The sequence below is a fragment of the Scomber scombrus genome, chromosome 6, assembly GCF_963691925.1.
Source record: "Scomber scombrus chromosome 6, fScoSco1.1, whole genome shotgun sequence".
Taxonomy (NCBI): Eukaryota; Metazoa; Chordata; class Actinopteri; order Scombriformes; family Scombridae; genus Scomber; species Scomber scombrus.
This window is the reverse complement of record NC_084975.1, coordinates 7,260,783-7,276,371: the sequence shown is the minus strand read 5'-3', so window position 1 is coordinate 7,276,371 and position 15,589 is coordinate 7,260,783. Positions and strand designations below refer to the sequence as shown.

Genomic DNA, 15,589 nt, shown 5'->3' with positions numbered 1-15,589 from the left:
GAAACTACATACACAGACATAAACATGCACTCAATGGCAGATGCACGTTCAGTATGATTGACCAGAGGAAAAACACTTGTTCTGCCCCAGCTTTGCTCTGCCAAATAACCCCAAGACACAAAACTCATACAAACTTATATATTTAATGAAGTAATCAAACATAAATTGATAAAGAGTGACCTTTAACAACTCAAAGAACTGTGCAAGTCCCAAAAATACAGAAATGTACTTATTTACATCCAGTAAACATATTTCTCCCTTCCCTTACTCCAATATTATCCCACTGAGAATGAGTGGCAAGATACTGGTTAGGTTTTAATCGTGCGTAATGGTTATGGGTGTGAGTAAAATGAAAACAGAGACAGAGGAAGAGACAACATGAGATCAAGTAAAGCTACCCCTGTGGCAGTTTCTAGCTCTTGCATGAGTGACGATTATTTAAAAAAAAACACATGTAAGAAAGTGTTGACACAGCTGTCAATCAATGTGAGGTTCACAAGAGTTTCAAGATTGTCTTAGAGAAAAATAAAACAAAAACCATAAAAAGTTGTTGTGCGTCTCATCTGACCCAGCTGTGGTTTTTGCGCTCCTAATTTCAGATTCATATATGCCTGACAGAACTCAGCATTTACTGCCAACGATATCCTCCGGTATACAGGAACAAACATCTGATCTTTCAAGGCTACATCGGGACAGGAAGAGGACTATGAGATACTGCACCAGTTGTAACTTTTAAATTGTGACTGGAGGAGCTTTTGTCTGTATCCGTGTTTACATTTGGGCCCTTTTTGGCTCTCGTGCCAGTTTTTAAGCGATAATCAGATGTTTTTTCTCCATTATTAAAATTTTCCACTGTATTCCCTCGTTGTTGTGCTGCTGAATAACAGAAGCCCCCCCTCCCCACCCGCCCCGCTGCAGGCTGGACGTGACGGTCTGAACAGCTGAGTAAGCCATCGCGACGCTGTAAACACAACACAAACACTGGATGCTTCCACCGGCATCGTCGACTGCTGCTGCTGCCTGACCTGAACCTGACAATCTGGCAGCTCTCCGGCAATGAGGGAGAACCTGTCAGCTGGAAGAGGAAACAGAGTCGACAGGCGTGCAGTGGTTTAAAAAAAAAAAAAGCATGAAGACTGTATGAGTGATGACTTATTGTCAAAGAGCTTTAGTCCAAAAAAAGAGATTTAAAACATTGCTTACAAAATCATTAATGGCAAAAATGAGTTCAAACAAGTACAAATTTAATGACTTTTAAAGAGTACTCAATGCAGAAAAGTGTCACATGTGTCTGTTGTACTCATATTATAAGATAAAGCAGGATTTTACTGCTGTAGTGGGTTGAAATGGAGTTAATTTTGAAGGTCATTTATATATAGGACTGCAACAAATGATTAGTGTCATTTGAGTTCCAACTGCTGATCATCAATTTAATTAATAAGCTTATTGGTTGATTTATGTAAAATAATGATAATAATGATAAATAACAAACTGAACAAATATAATTACGCTCAAATCAAATTTAATACCTTAACTCCTACAATTTCAAACATTTTAAAACATTTCTAGAACTTAAATATATCAAAAAACTAAATGTAAGTAATTGTAAGACTTTTTAATGATCCGCGAGGACCCTGGTAAGGTAAAGGTAAGGATAAAGGTAAGGGTAAACTTTAGTGATCCCCCTAGGGAGAAATTCAAAATTGACACTACAGTATTCTTGTAATAAGTGATAAAAAATAAAATAAAATAAAACACTACACATAATAAACAACCTCTAAAACAATCTGCCATGTTACTGGATTAAAGAGTAGGGACAGCCTCTGTCTTATTAGTGGGAGTGGGAGGTACTGGGAGTTGTGGTGTGGTACAGTCTGATGGTATGAAAGAGTTCCCCCAAAGGGCTTAATTTTAGCATTTAGTTTATAAGATATTGGAAAAAATGCACCAGTAATTACCGGTACATGGCATTTTTGGATATGGACGTTTCAATTACACCCTGTTATGAGACTGACAAAGAGGAAGTAAATAATTGGGATGTTTTTAACGCCCATGTAGACAGCAAAGGGTTTTTTTTTTTTTGGGTTAACCCTTATCATTTGGAAAATTGTTGAGGAAATTGAGGTTGGACCCCAAGTGTGAAATTGGTGGTTTAAGCACCACAGTGTCTGCCATTCATGCTAAAAAAAAGGATCTCGGAGCCTATTTTTTTTCCTCAGCATTTCAGTAGGGTACCTCTTCCCACCTCAAACAAACGGACACGTGAGAGTAGATAAACATTTTTAGAAACAGACAGTAAAGAAAAGTGGCGTTTTCGTTCTGCTGAGGGTATAATTCTCAAAAGGCCACGAGACCACGGCTGAAAATGCCTTTTTTTTGTAAGGGTTTTCCCAACTTCCTGAGCATCGGTGCAACCTCTCCCATCTTTCTAACCCCACACCAGACATCTTTTCTTGCTTTTTTAAAAACACTCAGGATAAGAGCGCGCTGAGTAGGTAACCCAGTAGAAACACTCACAAACAGTGCAACACTGTGGAAAAGCTCACTAGCTGATCCTCAGAGAGAGAAAAGGATTTTTTTTTTTTTAAAGAAATAAACTACAGATTAATATAGTGGAGTTTGTGTGTGTGAGAGAGAAAGAAAGAAAGAAAGAGAGAGAGAAATAGAAAGAGAGAGAGAAATAGAAAGAGAAAGAGAGAGAGAAATAGAAAGAGAGAGAGAAATAGAAAGAGAAAGAGAGAGAAATAGAAAGTGAGAGACAAATAGAAAGAGAGAGAGAAATAGAAAGAGAGAGAGAAATAAAAAGAGAGAGAGAAAGAGAGAGGCAGAGAGAAACCCATTTTACAAACATCCTGTGGTTGTTTATCCTCTGAACTTCCCATGGTGCTCCAGTGTTATCAGTTCTGTATCTAGTGCCGTGGACCTCTCCTGGGACTCGCCTGGCACCACCAACACATCCTCATCCCAGAGTTCGCTGCCTGTTTATCTTTGGGGAAGGAACTCGACCTCCCTTCCAACACTGGCACACAGAGCTCCCATCGGCTTTAATGCTTTTAGTGATGAGACACAACACATCTTATCAACATATCTAATATTTTATTGGACTGATGATGAAGTTACAACAAAAAGAGAACGTTTATGACGCAAATAAAAAGAGAAACGAGAGAGAGGAAGAGACAGTTTCCGTAAATGCTGCTTGTGGTCGGACTGAGGGGGGATTTAGTCGGGAGTCTGCACGGATTTATTGAGGAAATGAAATGAGTGATGTATTAGTCAAGACGGTCGGTCATGAGACGGTGGTCAACCTCAGACACGTTTGTATAAAAGTCGACTGGAATGAAACAAGTACACCCCTTGTATACGGTGGGTGTGTCTGACAGTTGTGTCTGTCGATTCAGAGGAAACCAGAACCAGGAGATTTGTTCTTCCCCATCATCAACATGAACCGCTGCCAGATAAGCAAGTATTTACTGAGGGAATTCTGTGGCCGTAGTTTCGGTTTCATTTAGGAGAAATCGCTACAAGAAAATAGCAGATTATTTGATTCAATAAGAAAAATTCCTGAGGTGTTTCTGAAGTTTATTAACAAAAAACTCAATGAAAAACAAACCTTACCTCACTTTATTTAATGTGCCTGGACTTGTAAACATAGGCTCAAATCCAAAAAACGAATCTATCTGGCAGCGTTTTTAAAGCGAAGTCAATAAAATATGCCAACAGTTTAAAATGCATTTGTCAAAAAATGTGCACCGGCGTTAAAAGCACCGTACATGGTGCCCCACTTTATTCAAACCGCAGTGACAGATTAGGAAGGTATGTGGAGTTATGTTTGGCAGGACGAGCCATTTCCACGGGGCATTGTGTTTTTCTCACTCCTTATGAGTCATGGTCTGTGCCTTTCCCATGCAGTCTCAGCCTCGAGAGCGAGGTCCAAATACCAGACCCAAAAACATCTCGTCACATGATGACTCAGTCCGTAATGAGACCCGCCAAAGCCTCAGATATGAGGGCAGAGCTGCAGTTTGGTGGTTCATATCATGTCTTATCATATTAGAACTTGTCAAATACCATAAAAGATGTTGGTTCTTCATGATTAATTTAGATATTTTTAGTATCTCAGTATGTCTTGGTACGGTTTGATGATCTGTATCCGTCTCCACCAATAAAAAAGATGTACATAGTAGGGCTGTCACTTTTTATTTTGCAAATTTGAACTTTTGTTTGGGGTGAAAAGTTCATATTCGAGCTGTAGCGACTTGTTTGAAATGTATGCTGCAGTCAGAGCATCAGATCAAGTGTTTGAAAGTGGTTTTCCCCATGCACCCTGATGACCTCTCAGTAAACTAAACTAAGGTTAATGTGTTGTTTAGAATGGAGGAAAGTAGCGAGCAGAGCCGTCCTAAGCGGACAATCACTACACCAAATGTTGCGTTGTAGATAATTAAATGTGTTTATTAATCCTTTAATTCACTTGAATTGACTTTGCTTTCTTCTGTTGGTTTTTGTGTGACCCTCATTCAGCCTTTCCCACAAAACCTTGAGAGACTATGGTGACTGGACCTCAGTCCGACCCACTAGGGGGCTAGGAGCCCATTTCTAAATCAATGCATCATACTGGTTGCACAAATTAAGAGGTAATATCTATTAAAAAAAATAAAAAAATGTTGTGCTCTAAACAAGTTAGTGCTTTATTAATTTAACTACTGGCTGTTTATAGGTATGAATGGTGATGACACACTGACAAAGCATGGGACAGAAATTTTACCAGTTCATACATTTTCCAAACAAACCATCAAAAAAGACTAATGCTCATATTTTAGCTCTGAAACAAAGAGAGCAGAAGTGATTATCCAAGTTCAACTAGTTTAGTAGGGCAGAGTAGCTCTGGTACAGGACGAGATTGATAGCTGAACGTTTTGGAGAGTGTACAGACATGTTTGGCTCACTATGAAACTGTGGTGGCACAAATTAGACTATGGTGGGCCGCCACTCTATATAATAAATGAGAAACACTGCTCATTTATTTCTTAAATAAACCCTCTTTTGTATCAATCAAACTCTGTTTACCTTTGATTTATTCTTTCCCCGGGTAACATCTCCGTCACTCCCCTCATGCTCTATTATTTTTATATTTGCGGACGTAACAGTAAAACATCTGAGAAGCCGCGTGTGGAAGTATTTTTGGGTTCCACGCCGTAGATGACAGAGTCACAAACAAAGATGATGCTGTTTGTCGACTTTGTGAAAGGCAGCAGTGTTACTCTTCAACGACAACACATCTGCGCGCTCACCTGCTATCTGGAAGAAGACGCACCACAGACAGGCAAATCACACATTAATAATAAAAGTACACGGTCACATAGAGCATAGAGCACAAACCTGTGGAGACTTCAGGTGAATTAAAGTAATTTAAGGGCTCTGCATCATGTTTGAGGGTGAAGACGGAGGGCGTGAGAGGTCAAAGAGGACTGTTTCGGGCAACTTACTGCAGCTGTATTAGAGAACCAGCAGCTGCTCACAGAGATAAATAAACACTTTTGGATAGATATCATCTTGACACGAGTGAGCGGACTAGCTTTAATCGGTTTCATGCAAAACGAAAAAATTATTTCTGGTGGCTGCCATGTCACAGAGTCGGGATGGCTAAACAGAGCGGGCGACTCGCTGAGTTAGAAAAATACACGATGCGCAGTCATGGGTAAAAAAATCTCTTTGTTCTGAATTAAACAAGGAGAATTACACACTAAGACGGTTTAAGAGGGATTAAAGGTTATTAGGGAAGTATGGAGAGTGGCAAGATTGTTTGAAATGAGCTCAGAAAGTTACAAAGTCCACACCAGCTGGTTGTCTGGAAGCTGATAAATGGACAGGAGACGATATGTGTGTATATGCGTGTGTGGTTACGTCAGGACTTATATCTGACGTGTCACGAGGCCTGAAAACAGTAAACGCTCTCTGCCCTCTGCTCTGTCACGAATACACTGGCATGCCAGAGCGTATACGCGGGCGAGCGAGTGAGCGTGGGAACTCTGTACTCAGAGAGCTGGGAAGAGAAGCCTGCGTCTCACACACACACAAACACACACACACACACACAAACACACTTCCAGTCCTTGTTAAAACTGGACGTGCTGAAGCATAATAATAAGGTTTGAGATCCACTTTCTGTTGACGTGCCGTGGCCACATTGCATCACTGAGTCCTGAAAGCATACAGTACAGAGACCTGGATATGTGGAACAGGAAGTGGATTTATCAAGACCGATGGCCCGCAGACTTTACACTGTGATTATGTAGATTGCTTTTTTCTCGGCTCAAGGAAAGTTTTACACTTAAAAAAACCTCCATGGATTAAAAAAAATCATTATAGAAAGAGAATAATTGACCTTTTACGGAAGTCTGAGGGGAAAATGTTTTTGGTCCGTAGGGGGATTTTTCCTTGCAATACCGCGAGTGACCACTGGAAAAAATCGGATGAAGGCTGAGCGGTGGCGCCCTATCTAGCTCTTATAATACACAACGAGAGGAATCACAGAAACACAGTCGACGCATGTTTATGACGTCTGTCTACAAGCTGCTACTGGCTGTAAAAAAAAAAAAAACGGTGGATACAGTGTTTTTTTAACCCTCGCAACTAGTTTCACTATCAGAATTGGATCCGTTCGGTCCGATAACATTTGGAAAGTTTAGAAAGGCTACAGGTGTGAATCATCAGAGCCCCGCCACAGACACCAGATTTAAAAACTTTGGTATGCTGCAAAATATGGAGAGATTTATCTGGGGTTTGATCAGCATTGTGTGAACTCGTATGTAAAAGACGAATTCATTTATATGTTAAAATCCTGCACTTCAGCTTTAACCTCATCCTCAAACGACATTACCGTGTTTCAGAAGCTGTAGCGGGCTAATTTTTTAAGAATAAATAATGTAAAACTATACAACCAAAGGCATCCAGTAGCACTAACCCTGCTTGTCGTAAGAGGGCTAAAAAACGCTCCAAAGCTGGGCTAAAGTTTGGCGATGGAAAAACTGGATTTCACCTATAATAAAAATGTAATTGACTGTTTCTGTATACTGAGGTAACAAAAAGTCTCTGCATTGCATGAATTGGGTATGATTGGAAAGCTCTTGTAGATTCAACGAACCAAACTGTACTCGTGTGTGATGATGTTAGTCTCCACATTTCATTGTAGTGAGATCATCTTTAAAAACTCTTTAAATACCTCACTGTATAAACTTTACAACCACAAACTAGAGACCTGCTGCATTATGAGGATGTTTGGTTTCCGCTGTATATTGACAGTAAGGGGGGCGTTTTGAGCTATTTCCAGAAGTGCTCGCCATCCAATTTTCTTATAGAAATCTCCAAATGTGAAAGATTTAAGATGACAAATGACAGCATGATTTTTTATGGTGTTTCTAAAGGTATTTGTGTCTAAATGTGGCATTGTGGAGGGATTTTTGAGTCTTTTTTGAGTCTCTAAACATTCAAAATTTGAATAGGTGCTCGGCTGCATCTCAAATGAATCTTTAGGTACCCCGTTTTCAGATGATGTACACCACTTTTATGTTACATATACTGTCGACCTTCTATATCCCCCTAAAGATCCACTACACCCCTTAAAAAAAGACAACGTGTGTATGGAGGTTAAATAACCTGAGCCTGAGCAGAGGGACTCCAGCTGCAGGTGAGCTTTCTGTAATCTGTGGGTGTTACTCCAGAGCAGCGAAACCATCTGCTGCTGCTCAAAAAAACCCAAAAAAAACAAAAAAGGAGAAAAAAGAAGAAGAGAGCCAGCTGCTAAAAATAAACACGAGCGTCACGCATCATCAACAAGACAACAAGCTTTTCTCTGAGCGTACTGTAACTGAAATAAAAGCCTTGAATTAGTGCCACAACAGCGACATCAGCCTAAACTGAACCTGTACCGTGTATCAATATACTGTCAATAAGTTATCAATACTACCAATACTGTAAGTGATCAATACTTCTCTGATAATACATTTTCTTCTTCTGCTTGGATTCTGACTGCCACTGATTCTCTCCTCTGGCTCAGCCGTTGAAGCTCACGACAGCGTGTAAAATATTCAGCGCGGCAGATTGGAAAGTGGGACGACAGACGCTAATAAAAGCGAGCCCCCTAAATTAGAAGATCCACTCCATATTGTGATGAAACATTGATTAAAAGGAAGCTGTTCAAAATTCAAATGGAGGAGGAAAAGGAAGGAGGAGGGGGGAGGGGGAGAGATGCTCTCGTATCCTGAAGGGAGTCGATGGGAGAAGTTATAATAAAGTCATCATCAGCGCTCGAGAGGGGAAGGCAGCCTGAAGGGGAGACCCGATAGAGAAACACACACCCAAAATTAGTGACACAAGGACTCATCTGAGGATTACTTACATTATTGATTAATCTGACAGCTATTTTCTTGATTAATTGCTTCTCTAAACATTGGATAATAGTGAAAAAAATGGCAACAATTTATTCAAATGTCCAAAAACTAAAAGATATTCAGTTCACCGTCTTACATAACCAAGGGCGGGTTTAGGAGTTGAAGAGATACGGGGCTAAGTCCAGACCACCCAGAACATTTCACTCATTAACACTGACCAATGACACTTTACAACCACAAACTAAGACTGAGAGCATTTAGACGGTGTTTGGCTGGAGTAATTTCCAGAACAGAAGTGCTCAAATGTTAAGATAACAAATGACATCATGAATTTTTTATGGTGTTCCTAAAGGTATTTGTGTCTAAATGTGACATTTTGGAGGGATTCCCAGAGGAACTTTCAAAATTTGACTGAAATGTCTTCAGAAGTTTCACTCTTAATAACAATTGTAATAAACTCACTCAGATTCAATCAGCAGCTGGTTGAAGTCACTGTTCAGAAAAAGAAAGACTTCAACCAGATTTATTTTAAAATATATTCGGGGCTTTTAAGAAAACATTCGGAGGTAAAAGCCACCCTTTAGCTCCGCCCCTGTACACTACAAGCAAACGTGAATAAAAGCTGCACATAAATCACATTTTATTATAAGAAACATGTGAATTTTTCGTCTTTTTTTGCTTGAAAACGTATTCATTTTTCTGACAATTGACTAAACTAATCTATTAATAGTCTAATCTTTCAGCTCTAATCCACTCCTTGGTTTGGTTACAGTGGGGTCTAATCTCAATTTTACTCTATTTGTCAAGGTTTTGGAAAACAAATCATGTTCTTCCCATTATAGAAAGTACTTTAAAACACTCTCCCGTTTATAGGAAACTAAAACTAACATTTTGATCCCCAGCAGAGATTCAGTAATAAGGGAAACTGTGGGATACATTAGTCCGAAGAAATAAGCAGATGAAAAAATCTAATTCAACCATCAAACAGCCCCGTTAATCCTTGGATAAAACATGAAAAAAAAAAAAAAAGTCACTGCATGATTTGACTCTTGCAGCGTAACTGTGGTCAAGTAAGATAATCCATCGCCTTGGCAACAAATTAAATTCCTGTTTGACATCTGATATTTGACAAATTGTAAGATAAGATAAATGTGTGATATATTGGCAATTAAGCCCCTTAATTAAGACACATCTGCACTAATTTCAAGCTCATAATTACCTGCCCTACCTCCACAAATTACACACATACACACACACACACACGCAAGCGCTTGTGCCCTGCCATTGGCTCAGCGTCAGGCTATATTTAGCCCTGGTTCAGTCAGCTGCCCTAAGTGGTCTTGTTGTGAGAAAAGAGACTCTGCCTCAGCCCTGACACAGAACACCATTTTCCACTTCTCTCTCTTTCCCTCTCTTTCCTTCCTCCTCAGCAGCTCACGGAGACCTGCTGAATCAAACCTTAATCAGGTAAAACACAAGAGAAAAAATATTAAAGAAAAAAGACTCCCCTCAGCTCTTATTCTGCACTGTAAACATTTTGCATGACACAGCAGCAACAAGTCCTGCTCCCCTACCTCCCCCCCTGTCCGTTCCCTGACAGCGTGGAGAGGTCCCAGTGAGCGCTGTTGTGGGTGGAAGTTCATTGGCATGTCTGTGTTGGCGACCGCATCCGGAAAAGTGACTCAACGTTGTGGTCGGTCCGGCCACACCTATTCTCCACAGCTGGACTGTCCCCCTAGCGCCTCTGGGATGTGCAGCTTCTCTCTCTTTTCTTTTTGTTTTTTTTGCAATCTCAATTCAAATAAGGGAGTATCAAATATTAATGTAAGTGATGCATCAGGAAAGGATTTAGCAGACTTTCACAGACACGCAGGTTTATGTAAGGACGTTACATCACCAGGAGTGGAAAACACAGTCTAAATCTGGGTTGAGCAGATTAGTTTTTTGTCTGGTAGTCATCAATTTTGGGGCCAGTCATTGATAGCTGTAAAACAATTACATGGACCTGGTTAGTTACCTGGTTCCAAGGTCCTGTTTTTAAAATTCCTTGTCGCCTCCCTAATAAAGCCACATGCAAAACAAAAGCATCAGAAAATACATTTAATGGGATTTACTGAGATGGATGAGTGCTGCTTTTTTTAAACAGACTTAATTCTGCATTCAGATGTAATTAAATCATATTCAGATCCTGTTACGGTGATGATGAATATGTGATCTTATAGGTAACTATTTGGCATGCTTTCCTGCACGTTTTAAAACAAATCTATAAAAAAGGATCGAACATATATATATGCCTGCCCTTTGCTACTGAGTATTGATCCCTGAAGCCAGGGAGGCAAATGTCAAAGGTTGACTGTCAGGCTCAAATAAATAAATAAGTAAAAAGTCCAAATGTTTCATCTGCTGCTGACATATACACATCTGTCTTTTACACACAGCACCAAACCAAAGTTATGAATTCTCCTCTTTGTTAATGTTCAAAGAGTGGAACAGGGAACATTTTTTTTTTTTCACATTTGGAAAATACACTGTCATACCAAGGTAAACACTTATGTGCCATGTGAAGCAGAAAATAAAAGGCAACGGGAATCAGGCCATTTTTTCCCACCTTTTGTCCATCGGCCTAAATGTGTTTGATGCATACACATGCAAACAATACCAAACGCCAGTGGCATAAGGTTTTACATGGGAGAAGTATAATAGCCAGCCTGTGTGCCTCATAAAAAGGGAGGGGGGGCATTGTGCACAAAAATTGCCCTTAGGTATTGAATCAGCAACCATACATGCTGGCCTACAAAAAAAAAACCTGAAAAACATGCAGATAATATCGCTGTTAAATGACTACTTTCTGGTTTTATGAGATGTGGAAGTGGCCTTTAACATGCAAACAATCTAATCTTGCAGTTTCAGAGCCAAAGCAGCGTCTCATATCTTACATTCCCACACGTCCTGTCCGTTTAACTCAAGGATCGCTTGAACTTGTGCACCTAAACTCCAGTGAGCCCGACCGCCTCGTTACCTTGGTAATGATGAATTGACGGTGCCACTATTGCCAAAAGGGCTGATATTAAATAAGCACATACCAAACATACTTTCCGAATAAAACAAGACATTTCCAGTGAGGAAGAAAAAAAAATTTGAGAGAGAGGAGAAGACAACTTTTACAGCTTAACTAACTACCAATTTAACTTAAAAAGCAGGCACACGCTCTTCACGTCGCCAGCCGTACGGGGACGTCAACGGCTGCGGTTTTAAATGTAAACAAACACAAAGAGGCAACTTACCGTTTTGTGCAAACACCAGACAAGCCGTGAAAAGTTGCAGCCAGAGAAAAAAGCGCGCCTCCTCCTTCATTGCTGCTGTTTTTATGTCAGATTTTTTTTGTTTGTTTTCTTTACTTGATACGGAGCTGTTTGTTATTTGTTATTTGTTAGTTAAACGTACGACGGGACGCCGGAGGACGTCAGCGGCGCTCTGGACGTTGGGAGCTTCTGAGTGTGGCTCGAGCTTGTTGTGAGGCTTTTAACTCCTAGGCAGCAGGAGCACGTGCGCGTCAGCTCTCAACCAATAGTGACGTGGCATTTGATTTTAACCACGCCCCTCCATCCCCCACGCCCCCTTTACCGTTAATGACAAAAAGAACACGCACTGTAAAAAAAAAAAAATCCAAGAAAGGAGTAAATTACCATGGCAACAAAAGAGGCGTTGATGGTTAATGAGCTGCATTAGATTTAATGTCTTGATTAAGATATATTTAATGTAAAACAACTACTAATATTTAACAGAACACAAAGACAAATTGTCAGAAAACACATCAAGACTGAGAGGATTTTATCCCACAATTCATTTGCAGTCATATTTGACCTATGACTAGAGCTAGGTCATATGGATAAAGTCAAATATTGCAATATTTTTGACCAAATAAATACCTCGATATTGGTATTGGAACAATATTACAGGAATCAATATTAGTGTTTTCACAAAATACTTACATCATAAGAATTTTGATAGATAATAATCAGTAATGTGGATATAATAAGGCTACAAAAGTCTGGTAGGCCTAAGTTCAGAAAATGACATCACTTTACTGTAATGCAGCCTGTAAAACCAGGAAAAGACAAAACACTTGTGCAATATCACGATATTACAATATCCAATATCTAAGACGATATCTAATATCATATCACGATATCAATATAATATCAATATATTGTCCAGCCCTACCTATGACCTAATTTATTTTTTTCCTGGGGAAATATGTTTTCTTGGTGCTACAGTTGGATGTTTGAGCTTCACTTTACAGAATGATGTATGTGCAGAGGATGTTTTCCAAGGCTGGATTACTACTGGGGAGTAACAGTAATAAGTGAAACTTATCCTCATTTCAATAGTTTTTTTCCCCGACACGCTCGTTGATAAAAACTAACCACAGTGCATTGTGGGCTGCAAACCAACAATCACTTTTATAGCTGTCAATCATGACACTTATTCTCCTGGAACTTTTATTTTAGTGGATAACGCTGCTGTCAGGTGGAAACCTTTGCAACCTTTTTGGACATACAGGGTTGGCTTTGTTTCTGACAGCGACGACATCTATCATTATCAAAAGAATGAGCCTTTTGTCATATTTCTATGGAGCCTGACCAAAAATAAAAGTGCACTTCTTTTTTTTCTCCCATCGTGGAGGGCCCCAGATTTCCTGTACAGTAGATCCGGCCATGATGTTTTCACATTCATCTGCAGCTGGAAGTGAAAAGTTTCTCTGTGCTCACTGGAAATCTAATTTTAAAGAGTCCACCTACAAGCATGATTTGTGACATCACAACTACTTTGGAGGCCAGCCGTGGCCCCATATGAAACTTACACAAGTGTGATGTGGAAACCTGAAGCCTCTGTTGCACATACACTGTGAATGGACTTTACAGTGAAGGAGGAAACATCTGTTGTCCAGCAGTTAAACTTTTAGATTCGGGAAGTTTTATTAAGGGAGTTGGACTGAAAGCCATTTTAAGGATTTTAACATGGAAATTTTACTTTTTTTGTGGAAACACTATATCAGACGCACATTATTGTTCCAAGCATGTAATATATGCCTGGAGGAGATCTTTAATGTAAAACCCATTAGAGGATTGTTCCCCCCAAAACTGTATCCTTTGCCGTCATATTTGACCTATAACCTAATTTACATTCCACCCTTAAGAAACTTTTGTTACTTTATGTTTGTTATTGAGTTTGTAGCAGGTGGTATAGGTTAACTGTAGTGCATTATATTCAAAAATATTCCAAATATTTTGTCCACCCCATTAACGTACATGAGGGGGCCAAAATATTAGGAACACTTTGTATTAGATTGTACAGGTGTACAGGTGTTGGAGTGTACATGTTTCAAATATGATAAATGCTTGTGTTACATTTCTGTACCTTATTAAAATATGTGACATTAATGTTTTGACTTAAGCTGTCTGGCCTATCTGACTTTATCACATGCAAAACACCATTTCATAGTGCTGAACTACCAGCATAACCCCAAGTGTGTTTCAATTTGTTGTAACTAATTGAAAATGTTTAGGAATTTGCGTCATTTAATCAACGTAGGTTTCGTCCTGCATTGCTTCTTGATTGTGTGGCCAAGTCTAGATGGGCCCTGTGTAAAAAATAAATGTAATGTTTTTGAACAAACATTAAATTTAGTTACATTAAACCAAAATGCCTTAAAAAGCTTCAACACAAAGAAAACCTGCTGGTAGTGCTGGTTGGTTTCTTGGTCTCGGTCTGCACTTTACACAATAAGTGACAGGTGAGAGGCTCCATCGATTTGACACAGGTCCCTCTTAATAGCTAAATCTGACCATGGTGATAAATCTGGCTAAACAGTGAAAAACCTTACATACTGTTCAGGGTCAAATTTGACCACTTTTTACATTTGAGAGGTGTAAAAGCTCCCAATACTCATTTCCTCTAGATGGAATTTTCCTAATGTAGCTCTGAATATACAAAAATGTAGATAAAATGCATAATTTTTTTTATTTTTGTGCAGCTGATACACATTTTTGTGTATGAAAATGTCCACATTTGACTTGTTTTTATTGCAAAATCAAAAATCAGCATTGAAACATGTTGCTCTATTCTTTATATTCTATAAAATGTTCTCGTGGATTATACATTAACGATTTTAAATGTATTTTTTTGCATAAATAAATAGAATACACTCTTCATTGATGACTGATGGGTGACAATATGAACAGTATGTGAGGGTTAAGGTGGCACATGTAGCACATGTTAAGTTTGTTATTATGAAATGCAAAAGTAAAGGCCAACACACTGAATGTTCTCAAGGTGTACGAATGCCTGAAACAAACCTTAATACTTTTCTTCTGGTTAAGTAGCTGATTATGATTGAATTTGCATTCCTGCTTAATCAAACAGGCAAGTAACTGGGTAAATCAATGCATCTTTGATCTGTAACGTTATTCCCTGTTTGAGCCTGTATGGCAAATGTGTTGTTAGTCTTTTCTTCAGTAGTTCTGGGGGAAATTCCCATGATGGCCCCATGCATGAAATCCTCCTCTGAAATGCAGATTAAGGCCAATGTTTTATTGTGGCAAGCAAAAAGGTTCATCTGTGGGCGTTTCTTGAGGCGAGATCCAGCAGTGGGTCAGGGTTGATTTTTGTGTTCTCATAGGGAGTGGGTGTGAGGCAAAGAATTATTTTTAATGGATGTAAATCTGAGACTACCGTCCAAGAGAGTCCGGCCCTTTTTCATCTTTCAGTCTTTCACCTCTTCCTTCCTTTTCTCTTGCATGAATGAATATAGCAGTACATTTTACATCCTGCTCCAAATTTAGGAGACATAAAGCAGGCAAGATATAACCATAGTCAATTGAATGTCAACTTTAAGAGTATGAGTTGCCTGCTTATTGGCCAGAGAAGTATCTTTCCGGCTGTGGTCATTGCATTTCTTTCCCTGCGGCTTACACTGGGAAAGAAAAATCTACAGCAGCAGCAACGACATTCTGTAATGAACTCACTACACACTTTGATTGGCAGGGTAAAATTTACCCTTCTGTAGCCTAGTAACAAGTGATCTCATGCTTGGCGACTAGCTCAAATACAAAAGAGAGAAAGGCTGCTGAGCTTTTTGATGGTCTGTTCTTATCACATCTCCTTGCTCGGTTTGTATGTGCGAAAAAACGTGATGA

At 39.4% G+C, this 15,589-nt stretch overlaps 1 protein-coding gene across 2 annotated transcripts in view; it reads right to left on the bottom strand.

Moving 5' to 3' along the window:
* The window catches only part of LOC133982292 (lactadherin-like), a 28,610-nt gene extending 16,767 nt beyond the window's left edge, over positions 1-11,843 (bottom strand). For both annotated transcript variants that reach the window (XM_062421270.1, XM_062421271.1), the window contains exon 1: positions 11,675-11,843. In XM_062421270.1, the coding sequence (XP_062277254.1) occupies positions 11,675-11,744 (70 nt within the window). In that variant the 5' untranslated portion in view covers positions 11,745-11,843. The remainder of the gene's footprint in view (positions 1-11,674) is intronic.
* Between the last annotated feature and the right edge of the window lie 3,746 nt (positions 11,844-15,589).